At 37.0% G+C, this 21360-nt stretch overlaps 1 protein-coding gene across 3 annotated transcripts in view; it reads right to left on the bottom strand.

Moving 5' to 3' along the window:
* The window catches only part of LOC111866014 (pacifastin-like protease inhibitor cvp4), a 36210-nt gene that overhangs the window by 7655 nt on the left and 7195 nt on the right, over positions 1 to 21360 (bottom strand). The window contains exons 2-5 of one of the 3 annotated variants that reach the window (XM_023854493.2): positions 17459 to 17581; positions 13387 to 13503; positions 10245 to 10370; positions 8326 to 8451 (exon numbers count right to left, since the gene is read on the bottom strand). In XM_023854493.2, the coding sequence (XP_023710261.1) occupies positions 8326 to 8451; positions 10245 to 10370; positions 13387 to 13503; positions 17459 to 17581 (492 nt within the window). The remainder of the gene's footprint in view (positions 1 to 8325; positions 8452 to 10244; positions 10371 to 13386; positions 13504 to 17458; positions 17582 to 21360) is intronic. The other 2 variants (XM_033752060.1, XM_023854494.2) reach the window with 2 other exon arrangements.

The following is a 21360-nucleotide window of genomic DNA, read 5'->3' as shown; positions in this document are numbered from 1 at the left end:
ACAGTAGACTTCAGCAAAGTAGGTGCAGTGGGTTCTGGCCATAAAAGAACTACAGAAATGTGCCACATTTCAGTGTCTAACTACCTGCAACCTCCTATGGCAATGAAAAAACTTTCTCTGCTTTTTCACAGTGTGGTAACACAGTACCAAGTTACGAACTGGTCAATTCTTGATTTATCATGATTTCTCTATCACTTATCATGCCATTAAAATGCTTATAGCTTTATGAATATGAAAGCACAAATTAAGTAGAAGAGTTACAGCAAGTCCAAAGCAAGAGTCAAGAAAGCTACAGGGATGCATGAAATGTTATGAGAATTGCAAAAGATGCTGATGAAAATGATAAGAGAATGACTGAAACTGAAGAATTAAAGAAATGTGAATACAACTAACTTCATACAATTTATACATTCAGGAGGAAGCTGCCACATTAGCCGCATAACTTACTGTAAACCTAAAACACTAACTGCATGGAGCAGAAACCTTATGAGAAATTAATCATTGCTTAACCTTTGCAGAATATTCTTGCCGTTTATAAAACCTGAAAGCTCATTACTACATTCACAAGTTCCTTCCATTATCCCCTCTTTTGAAACAAATAAATCCAGTCCACACCCTGTCAATCTATTTATTTATTTAAGATCAATTAATATATGTGTGTTACCCCACATCTATGCCCAGGTGTTCCATGTCAATTATTGTGGGTTTTTTGGTCAAAATTGTAAATGCACTTCTCACTTTTCACATGCTCTACACATCTCACCATTTGACAATCCTAATATTATGTAAAGGGTACAAATTATGAAGTCCTCACTGTGGAAATATTTCTAGCTTACTGTCGCTTTCTCCCTTTTAGGTCCAAATAATCTCCTCACATACCTCTTTTCAAACACCCTCATTCTGTGTTCTTACTTTAATGTAAATGACAACAGGAAACATCCATAAAAACAATAGGTATAATTAGTTTTGAACACTTACATTTTTACATTTTTAAACAGTGGACATGAAGGCAAAAGATAATTTTTTTTAAGATTCATGTTTTTATTTTGTCCTGCATTCTGGTAATGAGACACGAACATACGCAGTTCTTAGATTTTCCTTCATTTACTTCAGGATTTAATGTCACTATTATCTAATGGGGCATCTTGTGTTTTTCTTTATAGTGTTTTCACCAAATAAATAAATCATATCACCACAGAGCAGAAGCTGATGTATCACATCCAATTCTAACTCCCCAAGTTTTCTTGGACCTTCCAAATGAGAATGCTGAGAACCAATTACAGAGATTCAGACAAATGTTTACCACAGGTTTTTATAAAACATGGTTTCATTGGTGTAAATAGCACAGAAAATTAAATTAGAATGATATATAGCATTTCTCTCCTAAAACTAAAAGTCACTATCTCAAAGGAAGTCCCTGTAGAAGAGAACAAACATAAAGTGGGGAGCAGTGTCAAGATGACTCTCTTCTTGGATGTGACACCGTATAGTCTAGTCAAGACGTCAATGTTTAAGAGGAAGCAGTTTTCTCTAAAATATTTGTACCTATCTACTGAACTACATAGTGTCACATCCCAGATCATGACCTTAGCAATTGCAACCATAAGAACAACAAATCTGAAATGGAGAATAGCAATTGGAAGGTGTGATATATGGGCTTAGCACATACATTATTTGACTGCACTGTATTTGTACAACTTGACAGCTGGGCCGTTGAATATAAAGAATATATTTTCTTGACTAGTTCCTGTCTCAAAATGCAGTAATTTGAAAACAATCACTGCAGTCATATGCGTTTGCATACATTCAAGAAACTGATGAACAGCAGCCCTCACTGAAATCAGTTACTTACTCTTCTTCCAGCTTGCTTCCATTCTCCATCAATTCTCTTAGGTCGCGGTGCAAAGGCCGAGAAGGCCCACCCCTTATACTTTCATTAATTCATTAGTCCCTGACTTCGTTTCTCTTTGTAAGGGTCAATGTTTTAAGGTTATAATATTTGCTTTATATTGGTTTAAACTATACTTGCACATGGATATGTGTTAATTCAACTTCGTATTTTATACTCCTCAAAGAAAGAATGCATGCTGAACCGTGTCTATGCCACCAAAACAAGTAGAATAAAATATCCTAAATACTGTCACATTAATCCATTCAAACACCATTACCACCCATCTATTTACACAGCAAGAAATATTAACATATATAAAATTGTCTAAGTAAGGAAGTTGGTCTAGAAGTAGACACAGAGAAAAATAAGTATATGTTGCTGTTTCATCACCATAATGCAGGGCAAAATCATGACATAACAATAGGAAATAGGTGTTTAAAAATGTGGCACAGTTCGATGTTTGGGAACGACAATAACAGATCAAAACCTGATTGAGGAGGAATTAAAAGGGGACTGAACTCGGGTAATGCTTGCTACCATTCAGCCCAGAACCTTTTGTCTTCTCATCTGCTGTCCAAAAACATAAAAATTAGACTATATAAAACTATAATTTTGCCTGTGGTTCTGTCTGGGTGTGAAACTCGGTCTCTGACATTGAGAAAGGAACATAGACTGAGTGTGTTTGAATGATCAAATCAAGGAGGATAAGGTGGCAGACAATGTCCTCACAGAACCCCACAAGAAAAAATCCAATGGGGTTAAATCTGACGACCAAGGAGGCCAAGGGCCGCGCCATTTGAGATTTGTGGTGGACAAAGTGCTGCTGGGGCAGGTTTTCTCCGAGTACTTCGGTTTCCCCTGCCAATCTTCATTCCACCAATTGCTCCACAATCACCCTCACCTATCATCTGGGGCTGGTACAATAGGCCAGAAGTGGCCACAGAACAAGGGACTTAGTCCCACCCCACTAGCAATAAAAGAAATAAGAGGCCAAGCAATTGGTCCACTTCTGCCAATCCATCTCCCACCCATCTCTCTGTCCAGGTGATTCATAACATGGTGGAAGAAATGTGGTGGTGCCCCATCTTGTTGGAGGATAATTTGAGGTGGTAAATGAGGCAGCACATACAGCTCTAGGATGTCCAAGTACGAATGTCCAATCAGTCTTTTCCAAAAAGAAAAACAGTCCAATAAACTTGTCGTGCATTAAGCCAGCCCACATATTCACTTTGGGACTGTCTCTACAACTCCACTGACATGAAACGTTGCCTTGTCTGAGAAGCATACTTGGTGGAGGAAATCGGGTGATGCATCAATTCTTTCTCGCATGTCCACAGCAAAGTTTGTGGGCGTTACTTGGTCACTCGGTATTAGGGCATGAATCACGTGAATCTTTATGCTCTCAGGAGGTGCCTTTTGTGTAGCACATTGTACAGTGCTGAACGTTGAATTTGCAAGCTAGCAGCATGAATTGGTTTGTGCGGACTTCACTGGAATGCCTTTCCAATGTGATTGACATTTTCTTCAGAGTTCCATGTGTTTCCAGATTTTACACACAACAGACTACTTACAGTCATAAGTTTGTTGTCCCAGAACTGAATGCTTTTCTATGTAGCAGGTTCACATCCATATTGTGTTCTAAAACGATGCTGGACAACCATAATAGATTGCGACTCTGTTCTCCACAACATATGCTGAGCCTTTTCCTTTGGTGACAACATTGTTACTGAGCTTGCCGAAGGTCAAACATTCTTGGTGAGTTACATTTTTACACTGTTATGCACTTCACTGTTTTTAAGTGTTTGTTAATGTGATTTTCATGCATGAAATGAGGTACTCCCATAAATATAATTTTAATATTCTTTATTTCTTTTGTATCATATACTACAATGTTTAATTTTGATGAAGCTATCTGATTTACAAATAATGCTTATAATTTATTCATTGCATGTAAAAACATTTTGAGTCATACTTATTTTAGTAAAGCTATTCTTTCTTAGCAGATGTTACAGGCCCTCATGATTATTTAGTAACTTGAAGGAAATATATCAGGATTTAATATCACTTGCATGTGTGTGTGTTTGCATATGTTTTACACGTTCCAACATTTAAAAAAAAATTCAAACTTTTCACCCATAAGTTATAATCAAAATACTCTTCTGGTATTCAAACTGATTAAGAAAAATACACATTTTTAATATATTTATCATTTTAGTTATTATGTGTTTTTAGGATTACAGTGTTCTTGGATTTCGTCCAGCATCCAGTATTCGAAAACTGGGTCTGTTCTGTTCTCAGGCGAGGGAGTGGGAGACATCTATTCTGCTGGGTCCATTAGAAAGATCTAACCTCAGTCACTGGACCAATACTGAAATACTGGATCATGAACAATATTAAAAAACCCAGAAAGCCCAAGTGTTAAACACCACTGTCAGAACCCTTTACAATCTGTGTATTATACGTGTTGTTCACATTCGATGTAAAGTGTTTGTAAGACCCCATTTAAACATGAAAGGCAGGAAGTTCTATATTGCAGCTGCATTAAAAACACCAAATATTCTTTTGTTTTTAGAATGCTAATTCTACCCATAAAAGTGGCACACTGTTGTATAATCTGATATGAATTTAGTAAACTTCTCAAACAGAATTTTCTTTTTGATCATCATTTTAAAACCTAATATAATCTGTCACAGAACTCAGTTTCATGTTTTCTATAATCCTCTAGAACAAACACTTTATACTCAGAATTTCTAAAAGTCACCAGGCCAAGCAATCATGTATTATGCTTTGCTGGGTTTGGTGGTGGGGGGGGGGGGGCCTACTACATGGCATTTTCGAGAAACATAAGAACGGGCAATTTCTTTGCATAATGTACAGCAGACAACAACTTCACAACATAATAAGATATTCCTAAATATTTTAAACTTGTCAAGGTGAAATATAACAGATATATGGCTGTAGTGCTGTATATCTTGTTGCAAGGTTTCGGATTATTTGGCACATATATTTACCATCTCACTATAATTTGCTTACACATTTTTTATTAGTAGAAGCTTACAATCAAGCAAGGTTAATTTTACATATAAAAAAAAAAAACAGATTAGAGGGTTAGGCAAGGACAGTAGCTACAGGAATTCATCTCTACAACATATTACATTAAACATAATATTTGTACCCAGATTTCTGATACATGAAAGAGAAATCAAGCTTGTCACATACACTGTGAAGGATTTTGAAATTAAAACATACATTTTCTCTTTGTCTTTTACTTTCTAAAAACATTATTTTTGCTTGGCTAGTCAGTTAAGCTAAATATTGTTCAGTGCTTTCTGTTTATTTTGACATCTAAAGTTATGTATCTGTGACGAGAATCAGAAAAATCCACAGGTGACAGTGGCAAGGACCATCATATTTATTAATCTGCCAAGTTGACATTTTCTTTCACATAACTACAAGCATATGAAAGAACAATGGGTTACAAATATAAAAATTGTATACAATTTTCATGCAGCCTGCAGTCTGATTTTATAAAGAATGGCCCATGCATGTTGCTAATGTAAGCATAAGGCAAGGCACAATAAGCTTGTGGCATGACCCACTCACAGCCATAGAAATGAGAAAGACAAAAGCTCTTCACACATGTGAAATACCTTAGACATTTGGATTTCTGTGCATAATTGTATATGGATCTGCCTTTCTATTAATGTATGCATTTTAGCTATATTACACATTTACTGTAATATAGAATCCACTTTGAGGTTTAAGTTTCTGAATCCCAGGTAATCACATCTATGGCACTTGTGAAATATGGCATGTCTATACATCAACAAGTGAAAAGTCGAATTATTACATGAAGAGAACATTTCTCTGTGTTGTAACACCATTTAGTTTGGACAGAGCCCAACATTTCTCTCTACACATTGTAAGGCATTACTGTACTGTTCTTAGTCACTGCAGTTAGAACCTCAAATCTAATGAACTGTTTATGTTACACATGTTACATAATAATTTCTTATTCCATAACAAAATGTTCAACCATCTGAAACGGAACATTTTTGTTTCATCGATCAGAATAATGTCTGTTTACATCAGAAAATAGATGAAGTAAGTAAGGCTTGTGTTTTTGATCTCTTCATATGTTATTTGTTTTAGGGTGAATTCATTCAACTTTCCTAGTTGCTGAATTACCCAGCAAGTTTATGGTAAAAATGACTGTTAGAAGGAGGAACCCATAGCATAAGATGGACTCTAAAACACTGCCGAACAGAGATAGCTTGGTATTTATCTGCAAACATAAAGATTTGTCTTTGTTGCAGGTAAAAGCAGAAAATTCATGAGGAATCTGTCCCACCTTACACCTGAGCCTTTTAGCTTGGGAGAGCAGCACTTTGCTTCTAGACCCTTCTGTCAAACTGTATTATTTATTTATTTTTATATAGCAAGATACCTTCCCATCCATTTAACATCTCTAACAGAGTCAAAACTTCATAAACATATGGAACACAAGGACTCCACAACATTTTGGGTCCACTTTATGAGTCACCGTCTCCATCACCACTCTGCCTGAAGGCAAAACAGAAATCTGCCATATTATCACTTGCATGAAAGACCTGCAAATTCTTTCTGTCACCCTTGTTAGGTAGGACAGATGACATAGGCCTCGAAACACCATAACTAGAGTCAAGGGAAGAAAAAAGGAATTTATACTTGACACCTCTAACCCAAAAGACACACAGAGACACATTTTGAATATCATAAAATTTCTTATTTCAGAAGTATCCAAACCCAATGACAAAATGGCTAATGAATAAGGGATTTCAGTCTTAGAAAATACTGAATTTGAATTCTTCCTAAAGTACGAGTGTTTGTGTGTGTGTTTTATCACTACCTTCATATTCATTGCCAAGATAATCTCACTAAAAGTTCTGCCGTGAGTTCCATCCCCAATGTTGACAAAACACTTGTGGCTTAGGAAAAGAGATTTCTGGGATAGAATGAGTATCAAATAGCTTCAGCTTTTGCATTCTGTTGTGTGCTTCTCATTAACTGTTTGTTAAATATCAGAACATGTATAAATGTTATCTTAACAGCTAATAAAACAATGTAGAGATCTAAAAATTTGTAAAAAAAAAAAACCGTATAGGAAAGAAAATTTGCAAGCATTTAAAATTCAGTCGATAGCTTTCAGAGATTATCAGACTGTCACAGAGGTTCCACACCAGTTTATATACTGACCAGTTGCTGTGTATGGGTAATGCAAGATGCCTAGTCTATGCTAAGGAAGGATCTACAAGCCCAGAGTATGCACAGCTGTGGCTGTTGCTGTGGCTATTGCTGTGGTTCAGAATTAGGAGCACGTGTACCTGTCTTTGACAGACACAATTTGAGAGTGCAGATTTCAGTTTGTCCATCAGCAGAACATTGACAATCGTTGCAATCCTTCTTGTAACTTGTGCCAGGTACACATTTCTGAGCATCTGTGACATAAAGGTAATTCTGTTGCATTAAGCAAGTCTGAGGTAAGATAAAACATAGGTTCAGGGGTGACAGAATAAAAGCCCAAGCTAATTCAATATGGTAGACCTTTCCTCAATCCCGTACAAATCTCCACAATCCATACAGTCAATTTAACTGTCTGATAATAGTACCAAAACGTTCAACACTTTTACAAAGTCCCATCATTGAACACAACCTGATAGTGAGCCATTCCAATCAACCTGATATCCCCTAAAATCATCAATTACTCTTGTCTTAATAAAACACCTACTATACAAAACTTAGTTCGTTGTGGTGATCGTTGCATGCATATGTTGAGTAAAAATACAATGGTATGGCACCTGCTATAGGATGTATCAAGAGAACTCTTTAACAAGTTTATGACTGGCTGGATGGAGGTTAGCAGATGACATTTTATCTGAACCCTTGTTCTGCCTATGTGTGGACTACCAGTGAACCACAAGAGTAACGTGTTAGCCGAGCTAGCACTGTTAGCATGAACACTCCACCAGTGGTCCATATTGAAGCATTAATCCTTCATTTTTATTGTACTGACTATCCATGAATATACCAGTATAATGCCAAGGCTGGCTATTCTGTTATTATATACTATTTAGTTCATAGTGTCTTTATATCTTAGGACAGACACAGCTTTTCAAGTTACTGAGGTTAAGAATTTTTGACAAAAGTTGCTTTTTTAACAATTTTCCATTGAAATGTTTAACTGTCTTCTTAAACTGTAAAATTTTAAACAAGACCTCATACAAATTTGTCAGGATTTGAGTGTTGGCTGTTCTATATGGGGGTCTAATGACAGACTTCAATACTGAATTCTGAGATTTATGATAGGAATTTATTAAATATCTGTGATACATATGCAGCTGATAAAACATATTTTTTAGCCTGATAGTCATAATTTGAATATTCATCTGGCATACCTCGCCTTTTTTTGTTGAAATGCAGACATGCTTTCTGCGTGCATACAGCATTTGTTCCATCGGCTGAACATATGCAAGTGTTGCAATCCTGCTTGAATACTGACCCAGGTTCACAGGTCTGAGTAGCTGTGAAATATCAACAAGAAGAGAACTCTGCATTAATATATGATTTGTTGTTTCATTAACTGGCTTGGCTGTAGATCACTTCACGGTATTATCCACTGTCAAGGTGGTCCTTGAAGTGTAGAAATATAAAAAACACGTAATACGATGCGTTCAACGGTGGAGGAAACCTGGAAACAGGGCTGAGCGGGAACATTTCTCACAGCATGCTGCCATAACTGCCGATGGCAGAATGAGTCATTGGTGCTGATAAACGCGCTCTATCAGGTGGTGTGATTTTGTTACTGCAGTAAATTGTATTAATAGTTAGTCTGTGTCAGAGGTGTTGATAGGCAGTCAACATTTATACTGAAATGAAGTTCACTATTTAACAGCGTGTTTATTGTCGAAACGTTTGCAAGGAAAAAACATACAAAATATGTGTCCATAAGTTTAGTCATAAATATCCTGGATCGCCAGTTCCAACACAGTCGTGTGTATCGAAGCCTGTAATGCAAGATGTCTAGTCTATGCTAAGGAAGCATCTACAAGCCCAGAGTATGCACAGCTGTGGCTCAGAATAAGGAGCATGTGAACTTGTCTTTGATAGACACAATTTGAGAGTGAGGTTTCAGTTTGTCCATCAGCAGAACATTGACAATTGTTGCAATCCTTCTTGTAAGTTGTGTCAGGTACACATTTCTGAGCATCTGTGACATAAAGGTAATTCTGTTGCATTAAGCAAGTCTGAGGTAAGATAAAACATAGGTTCAGGGGTGACAGAATAAAAGCCCAAGCTAATTCAATATGGTAGACCTTTCCTCAATCCCGTACAAATCTCCACAATCCATACAGTCAATTTAACTGTCTGATAATAGTACCAAAACGTTCAACACTTTTACAAAGTCCCATCATTGAACACAACCTGATAGTGAGCCATTCCAATCAACCTGACATCTCCTCAAATCATCAATTACTCCTGTCTTAAGAAAACACTTACTAAAACACTTGCTATACAAAACTTAGTTAGTGGTGGTGGTCGTTGCATGCATCTGTTGAGTAAAAATACAATGGTATCGCACCTGCTATAGGATGTATCAAGAGAACTCTAACAAGTTTATGACTGGCTGGATGGAGGTTAGCAGATGACATTTAATCTGTACCCTTGTTCTGCCTATGTGTGGACTACCAGTGAACCACAAGAGTAACGTTTTTATTTTACTTTCTGAAGTGTTAGCCCAGCTAGCACTGTTAGCATGAACACTCCACCAGTGGTCCATATTGAAGCATTAATCCTTCATTTTTATTGTACTGACTATCCATGAATATACCAGTATAATGCCAAGGCTGGCTATTCTGTTGCTATTCAGCTATTATATACATTAGCAAGTAGTGATTAAAAGAAGCAGAAGATGGCAGCAGTGCAGGCTATGCTAGAGCAATCATTACTGTATTCACTTGACAGCAGCACTATTCAGTTCACAGTGTCTTTATATCTTTGGATAGATGCAGCTTTTCAAGTTACTGAGGTTAAGAATTTTTGACAGAAGTTGCTTTTTTAACAATTTTCCATTGAAATGTTAACTGTCTTCATGCCATACATGTCAAACTCTTAAACTGTAAAATTTTAAACAAGACTTCATACAAATTTGTCAGGATTTCACAGTTGGCTGTTCTATATGGGGGTTCTAATGGCAGACTTCAATACTGAATTCTGAAATTTATGAAGAATTTATTAAATATCTGTGATACATATGCAGCTGATGAAACATATTTTTTGGCCTGATAGTCATAATTTGAATGTTCATCTGGCATACCTCGCCTTTTTTTGTTGAGAGGCAGACATGCTTTCAGCGTGCATGCAGCATTTGTTCCATCGGCTGAACATCTGCAAGTGTTGCAATCCTGCTTGAATACTGACCCAGGTTCACAGGTCTGAGTTGCTGTGAAACATCAACAAGAAGAGAACTCTTCATTAATATACGTTTTGTTATGTTTCATTAACTAGCTTGGCTGTAGATCACTTCATGGTATTATCCACTGTCAAGGTGGTCCTCAAAGTGTAGAAATGCAAAAAAAAAAAATGTAATACAATGCATTCAATGGTGGAGGAAACTTGGCAACAGGGCTGAGTGGAAACAACATTTCTCACAGAGTGCTGCTGTAACTGCCAATAGCAGAATGAGTCATTAGCGCTGATAAATGCGCGCCATCAGGTGGTGTGATTTTGTCACTGCAATAAGTAGCATTAATAGTCAGTCTGTGCCAGAGGTGTTGATAGGCAGTCAACATTTATACTGAAATGAAGTTCACTATTGAACAGCGTGTTTATTGTCAAAACGTTTGCAAGGAAAAAACATACAGAATATGTGTCGGTAAGTTTCGTCGAAATATCCTGGCTCGCCAGCTCCCACAAAGTCATGTCTATCGAAGCTTGTGAAAAAGTGTCAGGCCACAGGTTCAGCATGTGACATAAAGAAGCAATAAAAGAGGATTGTGCTGACTGAAGAAAAGGTTCGGGATACTGAGGCACGACTACAGATTAGTCCACGAAAATCGTTAAGACGCTTAGCACAGGAAACTGGGATTTCGCTATGATCTGCTTTCACAGCCACAAAATTAATCACATTTCGCCTGTATAAAATAACAGTTGTGCATGAGATGAAACAACCAGATTATGCAGCAAGAATTCGTTTTTGCAACTGGCTGCTGCAAAATGTACATGATGGAATCGTGGGTCCACAGCTTCTGTTCATGACTGATGAAGCGTGGTTTCAGGTTATTGGTCATGTCAATGCACAAAATGTAAGAATATTGAGCGATGAAAATTCTCATGCTATAGAGCAAGTGTCATTACATGGTGAAAAGGTGGGGGTGGGGTGTGCTGTAAGTCCGTGGTGAATCATTGGTACTTTATTTTTCCATAAAACCGTAAACTCTGATCACTACATTAATGACATGCTGAAGCCAGCGACTAACTGCTTGAGCTATGCCGCGACCTTCTCTGGGGGTATCTGAAATCAAAATTTCTCAAAGCTCCAGCAGACCACACAGTTCAGGAGTTTATAAACATTGAATTCAGGAAGAAGTTGAACGAATTCCCATAGAGATGCTGCAAAGTGTAATGATTGACTTTAGGAAGAGACTTATCGAGCGCCTACAGTGGAATCGTGGTCATCTGTCCGATGTTATTTTTGGGAAACAGCCTTCTGTTTTCAGGGAGTTAATGGAAAAAAACCAAATGCTTTTATGCTTACACTGTATTTATATGTGTTAAAGTCAAATAAATGCAATAGTTTGCTGCTCATAACGTTCTTAAAATTGCCTGCTTCATTCACTCGCCCTGTATAATAAGCTTGGACTTGACACAATTTCATTTTCCCCTTATCGGTGTATATTTCAAGTCAATGTATTATTCAAAGAGCGTCTTCCTCTGTTTACTAATTTCCACAATACTTTATGGGTGTTATTGAAATAGTTATAATATGCTGAATGCAATTTGTTTTTGCAGCCTTTTAGAACATTGCGTTACTTTTTACATGCTTTATACTTATTTCTACGTTCCTAAAGCTTACTTTGCATGTAGAGATTGTATAATTTTCTTTTTAGTTCTGTTCTTGCTGTAATAATATAGTTGTTTATCCATGGAACATTTGAAGAACTTAACAATACTTCTTCTAACTTCTGGACAGGCTGAATTAATATAATAGTTAAAGATGCCATAAAAAGAACCCCATTTATACATATTAACATATTATTTTCCTGGAATACATCAATCCAGGTTTCATTTTGTACCAAATTTGATGTTCTCATAGCAACGAGTATTAAGATTGGCATCTTCTGGGACCTCATACTGTGTAATTTGGTAGGAATCTGCTGCCTCTACCTTCAGGGTCAAAGCGATTTCTGTCTCAAGATGTGGCAGGGACGTTCAAGGTTGACAATGTATGTCTGTTTGAAGTTTATGGATCTTGAGGTTGAATATGAACAATGTCACTCCAGAGATTGACATTTACTATCAGCTATATGTTAGATAGAGGGGCGGATAGAAGTGACCAGAAGACGAGGAAGAAGACGTAAGAAGATGCTGGATGACCTTGGAGACAGAAGAGGATATTTTCATTTGAAGGAGAAAGCTCTAGATCACATCAAGTGGAGGAACTGTTTTGGAAGAGACTGTGGACCTGTCGTCTGACAGATTACAGATGAATGATGAATGAGTGAATATGTTAAACCCATGTTTCATCTCTTGGGACTATCTGTTCCAAAAAATAATAATTTCCCTCTTGATGAAAACAAGCCAAAGAAGTAAAAGCAGCAACCATGCACTTGTTCTTATGCTCTTCCGTGAGCATCCGTGCCACCCATTTTGCACAAATTCTTTTCTAGTGGAGATGGTCCACAACAGTGTCATGAATCAGCGAACAAGAAATTTGATGAAATTTCTCATGAATTTCATCAAGACTGAAACTCCTGTTTGTCCTGAAGTGTTGATCAATCCTCTTTTTCAAGTCCGCAGTGATCAGGGACAGGCACTAGGATTGCTTCTCATTGTGGATGTCTGCCCTGCCCTGGTTACACATGAGACACCACTTCCACATATCTGAATCATTCATTACACCGTCCCCATACACTACAATAAGCTGACAGTAAATTTCAATCGAATGAACATTTTGTGCATTCAAAAACCTATTTACATCCCACATTTCACAACAGGTGGGATTCTCAATTTTCTTATTCATTTTTAAATACTAGAAAAAATTGGAAAAACAAAAGGACCAGCAAATCGTTCACTTGGCTTGTTACTTGTTGGAATGGTGCAATTCACCGACCTGCGCAAGTGCTATGCACAAACGGTCTTTACTTTTAGGACCCTTCTGAATGACCTATGACTCATGTAAGTAATACGATCAGTGACTTGTGCAATGTTTCACTGTGGTTTCGTTATCTGCAACTTACGTGGTAGTTCTGTTGATTTTGGTAGGCAAGCTTTCAGTGTACAAGCAGCCACACCAGTGTCTGTGCAGTGGCATGAATTGCAGTCTTCTTGCCATGAGGTCCCAGGTGTACAGGTCTCTGTCCAGAAACAGTGACAACTCATTATGATTCTGTAAAATACATTTTTCTGAGCTTTTCATTTAATATATGTAAAATGTAACACTTTCTTCCTGTCAGGTTCCTCTTTCGTACTGCATACCTAGCAGAAACACCCAAAAGTTACTGTGGAATTCCCTTCTTACTCTTGCCATGGTTCTTACAGTGATGTGCAAGTATTGCAGTCTATTCTTATACAGCTAAGGAAAGCAACCATATCAAAAGTTGAGGAAAGGGCACTTCTGTTATCTCAAGTAATTCTACTGAATCCTACATGTTGCGCCATTTCCTCATAAGCAGAACACCCAAGATCCAGAACTTGGTATGTTTAGGAACCGAATGCTGCATGTTAAAGAAAACTGGTTTAGGCAAGAAAGTTGTTCTCTATATGAAGACAGTCCTGGGAAGACAAAGTATATAAATCAGAACTTGGGGAAGTAAGGGTGTATGACTGGATATCTCCAGAACCACATTTTGATTACACCTCTAACTTCATCAGTCCAAACACGAGCAACAGTAGTGCCATTAAATACAGGATTGTTAAAATTTATATAACAACAGATCTGTTGAAAGTGCAGAATAGACGTTAAAGTAGTTTAAGAAAAAAAACAAGAACATCTGAACTTCTCACACAGCAGATATTCGGATTATAGTCTTCAAGGATGTGATGCCATGTAGTCTGACAGTGTTTCAGGGCACAACAAGTTTGACTGTGATCTTAAATAAATTTGAACGTGACAACTGTTTAAAGCATTTGGACTTTGATGATGACAACACAAATCATTTTAGATAAGCACTAAAATTTGTGAAAGTGGTATATGAAAGATACATGACTATTTTTTACTATTGAAAATGAAACAGACTATACACTATGGGTGCACTTTTTTGTCATTCAGCAAGTACGAGTAATAATTCATTATATATATTTATAGTGATATTACTGGTCATGGAGGTGGTGTTAAGGGTGGCAGTAGTGGTGGTGGTGGTGGTGGTAGCTATACTAGCTTTGTTTAACAGGTGCAAGCAAGTAGATACTCTACTGCCTCTCCCTCTCATTTACTTGAAGACAGAGACAGGGAGACCTACAGACCACTGTAGACATAATCTCAGTAACATCCACATGTTAGCTACACATTTCGTTTTAATGTTTTGTCAGACTCTTTCCACTGAGTCTACACATGCTTCAGTTTTATTATTCTTGTTTATATTTATATTACATTGCAGGCAGTGCCTTGTTACCATTAACATAAAGATTGAAACTACAATTTTGCCCGTAGTTTTGTATGGGTGTGAAATTGTGACTCTCATATTAAAAAAAGAAAATAGACTGAAGTGTTTGAGAACTCCATGGTGAAGAGAATGTTTGGACCTAAATGGGATGAAGCAGTAGGAGCGTGGAAGAACTTACATAATGAGAAACTTTGTATAATGAACTCCTAGCCAGATATTAGCATGATAAAATCAAGAAGAATGAGGTGGGCAGGGTACGTAATATGTGTCGGGGAGAATAGATGTGAATACAAATTTTTGGTAGGAGAACCTGAAAGGAGACCCTCTGGAAGTCCTAGGCATGGAAGGGGGGATAATATTTAAATGACTCTACATGAAATGTGATGGGAGGCTGTGGACTAGTTGCATGTGGCTTGGGCTGGATGCCAGTGGCAGAATGTTATGTACATGACAATGAATCTTTGAGATCCATAATATGATGAAAATTTCTTGAGTATCTGAGCAACTATTAGCTTCACAAGGCCTCAGTTCCATGGAGGCAATTAGTTTGCTGTGGATAATCCAAGAATCATGTCAGTTTGTGTTCACATGATTTTACTTAATATAATTGCTAGGGTAACAGAATTGTATATAAGGAATGAAAGTCTGTGCGAGTACATTTCATAATATCTTTGCATGTTCTGTGTTATGTCCAAGGCAAGAAACAGGAAAAACAAAAGCTATATTTCCATATATGCTAGATAACAATCAGAATGAACAAACAATGAACAGTCACAACTTCAATATACCTACAGCCTAAAAACTTTTTCTACACATTAATTCACTTAGTGGGGGGTGGAGTCTAACTGGGTCCACTCGGCACAGTGGCCACTGATTGACCTATTGTACCTGCCCTGGGTGATTATAATGATGGAGAATTTTTGGTGGAATGAAGATTGGCAGGGATAACCAAAGTACTCAGAGAAAACAAGCCCCAGTGCCACTTTGTCCACCACAAATTCCACTTGTCCAGACCCGGGCCACCACAGTGGAAAGCCAGCGACTAACCGCTTGAGCTATGGCGAGGCCTAAGGTTTTCAACACATGGTCTGGAAGGAGTAAAACATAGCATGCCTACTGGGTTCTGCATATGCCTCAACATGCATATCAAGATGCAGCACATGCATCTATCAGAGCACCACTTGCCCTACCTCGCTTGTTCCTCCTGCATATGTTAATTGTGCAGGATGCATGAGCTTTTATACCATCCTGTGAGCAGATGCACATATTGCACTCATCCATGAATCTTCTTCCAGGCTCACACCGCTCTCCATCTCTGGGAGCTGAGCAGTAAACAAGTTTGTCTGTGAGATCTGAGGTTCTCACAGCATTAAATTATAAGGACATCATCTTATGTAGTTTGGCTGATAGGTACCTACATTTCAAAAGAACCTGTTGCCTTCATTTTTAGTAGGAACAGGTTCCTCCACTATATAAGGAACTATCTGCCAGACCGCATGCTGTCATATCCCAGACGCTTACACTCTTGAAGTATGCATATTAACTACCACTTCTTGGTTGATTCTTGGTTTATGTAGAAATGCTTTCTCAGCAATGCAAATTGCATAGTATCAAAACATAAGCAACATTATGTTTGTTGGGAAGGATATGGAAGAAAATATTTAGTGTCTGTTTTCAGTTATTAAAGTGACATTTTCCTAGAACTTCTAAGATAAATCAGAAATGGTCTCAGTCAGGATAGTCAATGTCTGGGTGAAGATTTGAACATGGTTCCTCTTGAACGCAAAGCAAGTTTATTAATCAAACAGGACAGCGCAAATAGAAATAAAATGAACCATCAGTATCTAACCGTAGTGTTGCTGAAGAAATAAATCTCCAGATACTGATCATCTTCTGGCACAAGTGATCCAGGTATGATGCAAAAGACATTACACTCTGTGTAACTGATTATATTATTATTATATTATACACTTATTGATTATATTTGGAATAAATTGCCATGATATCCTGTTGCATGTATTACAGTGAAAAAGGTAAGGCCTTAAATACATTCAACCATCAAACTTAAGAATGTTTTTATTCATTAATTTACGAGTAAAATCTACACTAAATTTTCAGCCCTTGAAGCGTCATCTTCAGGTGTTCATTAAATACAGTTTCATTACTGACTTTGTAACATGTGACGCTAAATCACATCTACTAACTTCTCACGTGGTTTACATATACCTAATGTAACATATGAAGTGAGACAGACAACCTAATGATGTACATTCATACCTTATCTGTAGTTCTTATTAATACTGACTGCATTACAATTTAAATTGCATTGAGACTCGGATTACAAGTTTACCATTAAAAATAAAACTTAAAACTTAAAATAATTTATTGTTGTGAGCAGTGGATAGCTTCATGTCTCTACGTTGTAATAGACTGCGCTCATAAGGTGGTCTTCATATTGGCTTTTTCAATTTCATCTATTGTTATGCAGGAATGATTCATTTGCTGGTGTTACTATATACTGTGTTTATGTTCAGTTAATACAATGTTACTACATTCGGTGTCATGCTTTGCTGCAAATTTTGAGTCTTTTGAAAAGCACATATGATGATAACAGGTATTTAAATGAACAACAGATGCAGATAGACTCTCGTTCTAAATGGATCAGCAGCTGCAGATAATAGTGGCCCAATATTTCTAATGCTCTTACCTCGCTTCTGTTTCGGGGTTGTTGGGCATGCATTGCGGGTGCAAGCTGCACTTTTTCCATCAGCTGAACAGCGACATGTGTTGCAGTCCTGTCTGAAGACAGTACCAGGCTCACAGCTAATCTCTACAAGAAGAGAGATCTGCTTTTAATATTAACTTCATGGCATAAAACTTTTGTTGATGTGTGGTTCTCACAGCTGTAGGCACTGATACAAGATCTTCTGAAAAGAAGTTGGTCCCTACCTACCAAATTATACTGAGTCATGTCCCAGAATTCTAACATTATTATTATTTTTAATAACTATAACTATAATATTAATATACAATAATAATATATAATATTAATAACTAATCACTAAAGAATATTAAATAGTATTCTTGATCACCAGTTAAAAGCATAAGAAATATATACACTGGACCACTGGACCCTGTACTAAGGCTATTATCCTCTCAAGTATACACTGCTCTCCTAAGTGGTTTTCTCTAATGACTTATTTCAGCAAAAGTGTTCTGTACATTCCTTAAACCCCTTTTGTCCTACATGCAGGTACCTAGAGTCCATCTTCAAATATGTACATAAACATTCCTAGATGAGGAATACTGATTATGATGCAAGATGTATATAGTGACAATGGACTAATACTATCAAATATGACTGACAAATGACAGACCCAACCTCTCGTCAGAGAGGGCGCCCCACATGGACAGGACAGTAACTTTCATCTAAAAAGTAAGGTCATGAGCCCCAGCCGGAGCTCGACACCAAGACAGACAGACTGACTGACTGTCAATTGCAATGTGATTTTGACTTTGACTTAGATCAGTGCAGTGCAGTGTAGTTAAGAGTCCAGGAGAGTTTTTGGTTGAGTTCTGAGGTTCCAGGGCGACTGAACAAGAAATGGCAAGACGACATAATATGAAGTACTAGTTTCTGTGTTGAGATCCACTGCTAGGAGATGACTAGTGAAGATGCAGAATCCTAGTTCTTGTGCAATGGTAAACTGTAACTTGTGTAAATCAGCGATAGCATTGTACTGATTGTAATTAAGATATATTGTAACCGAAGTGATAATAAATCCAATCATCCGAACTAGAACCCGTTAATTTCTTGCTATACGTACAAACATGAAGAATACAATAGGGGGAGATTTATGGTTAATAAATAGTACAATAAAAGATATGAAGACATTAAAAAATTACACAACAATTTACATCTTTCTAGTTTCATAAATATGGTTATCAGCATGGAATATAAAACTTGTCAAAAACACTAAAATTACCATAAGACAGTTACAACAAAAACACGAAAACAACAAGGTAAAATATAGTTATAATATGCAGCATTCATATTGAGTGATACACATACAAACATGAAGAGTACAATGAGGGGGGGGGGATTTATGGTTAATAAATAGTATAATAAAAGATATGAAGACATTAAAAAATTTGCACAATTATATCTTTCTAGTTTCATAAATATGGTTATCAGCATGGAATATAAAATTTGTCAAAAACACATAAATTACCATAAGACAATTACAACAAAACACGAAATCAACAAGGTAAAATATAGTTAAAATATACAGCATTCATATTGAGTGACAGACATACAAACATGAGAAGCACAATAGTGGCAGTGCTTTATCATTAGTAAATAGTATAATAAAAGATACGAAGACATTAAGAAAACTGGACAACAATTTAAGTCTTTCTACTTATGTATGTGTCTACCTATGGAGTAATATATTGCAACAAGGTCATGGTACGAGAATTCTGCTCAGCAGGTATAAGTAATGTATTGCCTAATCCTATTCCCCATGTCTTTTAGCTATAAATCTCAACAATAATTAAGAAATTCATCACCTGAATAAAACAAATTATAATTATGATTTCTTTAAACTTTCCTGTGAAGTGGTTTTCATCTCCAACTGAGTCAACTAAAAATTTTGGCAAACTGCTAACAATTTTTACATTGACATAATGAACACCTTTTTGTCTTAATGACAGATGTGATTGTAATACATGAAGGTAGGCTCTATGCATTGTTAACTTATTATGAATGGCACAGGTAAAATGCTCTAAATTGTTTAGCATAAAAGTCATTAAAGATGGTATTTATTGCAAGGCCTATGTTTTTTTTTATTGCTAGTGGGGTTGGGCTAAGTCCCTTGTACTGCGGCCAATTGTGGCCTACTGTACCAGCCCCAGATGAGAGGTGAGGGTGATTGTGGAGCAACTGGTGGATTGAAGATTGGCAGGGGAAACCGAAGTACTCAGAGAAAACCTGACCCAGCACCACTTTGTCCACCACAAATCCCACTTGACCAGACCAAGGATCAGAAAGCCAGCGACTAACTGCTTGAGCTATGGCGCAGCCCAAGGCCTATGTTAATATATTTGATGTTTTAAATGCTGACCTGCATGTGCTTCTATGCTTTAGTCCCACCAGTATCCTTATAGTCTTCTTTTTTGCACAAGGGAAACTTTATAGCATCTGACAATTTACCCCAGAAAATTATTCCATAATATATAATTGAGTGGAAATATGCATGGTATATCATCCTGAGTGTTTCAGTATTACTACAATACTTCACATTCTTTATTGCAAAACATGCGTTGCCTAGTCAGTGTAACAGTAATTTCACAAGTGTTTTCCAATTCAAAAACTTATCCATTTCTGGCCCCAGAAATCTAATATTTGTTTCAACTTGCATTAATTCATCTTTCTAACTTAACTGAAATGGTGTGTTTTTCTATGTGGTTTCCTTTAAGTTTAGGGACAGGCCATTATTGGTAAATCAATAATTTAAGGTATTCAAAACTATGATAAGTTTTGACTGGATTTCATGCATGTTATTTCCAAATATTAGTACACTTGTATCATGTGCGTATAACGTTAATTTGACGTGTTTATTCCCAATGGCAAGTACATTCCCAATGTACGGTAAGAACAACAAGGGGCCCCCAGAATTGAGCCCTGAGGTACTCCATATTTTAGAGCTTCTCAATTTGAATGTATTTTTCCATTCTCTTTATGACATAACTCAACCTTTGTTTCCCATTTTTCAGTTAGGACTTGAACAACATTATTGTTTTACCAGAAATACCAAAGATAACTAATTTATCCAGGAGACTATCATGAATCACACGATCAAACTACATTTGTTAAGTCACAAAAAATGAATTCTTTTTTTAATAGCCCACTGGAACTTACTTTCTGGATAACATACGCATCTGATTAGGATTACTTATTCTGCTCTTTCCCAATTGAATCTGTGTCAGCTAAGCAAGAGTCAGGATATGTACTGACATTCACTCACAGCCATTTTGTTGACATGTACTGACTGGTGTCGAATTGAATAAGTACAGTGAACTGGAAAAGATCAGAGACGAGGAAGTCACTACTTTAGAGCATAACTGTAGGAGGTGATTACCTAGGTCTCTGTGATCAAATTTCCTAGGTCTCTGTGATCAAAACAGTTCATACAAACATGTGTCCGATTCTGGACGGTTACGGAGTTATGACCGTTTTTTCATTTCCATACACGCCGTCTTGTGAACCGCGTCTGTCAGCTGGGGGGTCGCTATTTTTAGCCAGCTACAGAGAGGGCGCTCTCGATATCTCGACACTTGAGAGGTACCTAAGGCGGGGAAGGTTGGTATGTCTGGCGCGGTTCACAACCGAGCAGCAGCCTGTGTTGCGGCCGGCGGTGGCATTTTCGAAAATCAGCTTTAAGTACCAATAAATTCAAATTAAAGGTAATTTCACAAAGTTAACTTTATATTCATACTTTAAATGTATCATGTATTATGCTGGTTTATTATTTTGTTCCTTTATTGTCAGTAATCGTTACCATCTATTCTGAGTTTAAAACGGTCATAACTCCATAACCGTCCAAAATC

Source organism: Cryptotermes secundus, unplaced genomic scaffold (genome assembly GCF_002891405.2).
Source record: "Cryptotermes secundus unplaced genomic scaffold, Csec_1.0 scaffold72, whole genome shotgun sequence".
Lineage (NCBI taxonomy): Eukaryota > Metazoa > Arthropoda > Insecta > Blattodea > Kalotermitidae > Cryptotermes > Cryptotermes secundus.
This window is presented reverse-complemented; position numbering and strand designations above follow the sequence as displayed.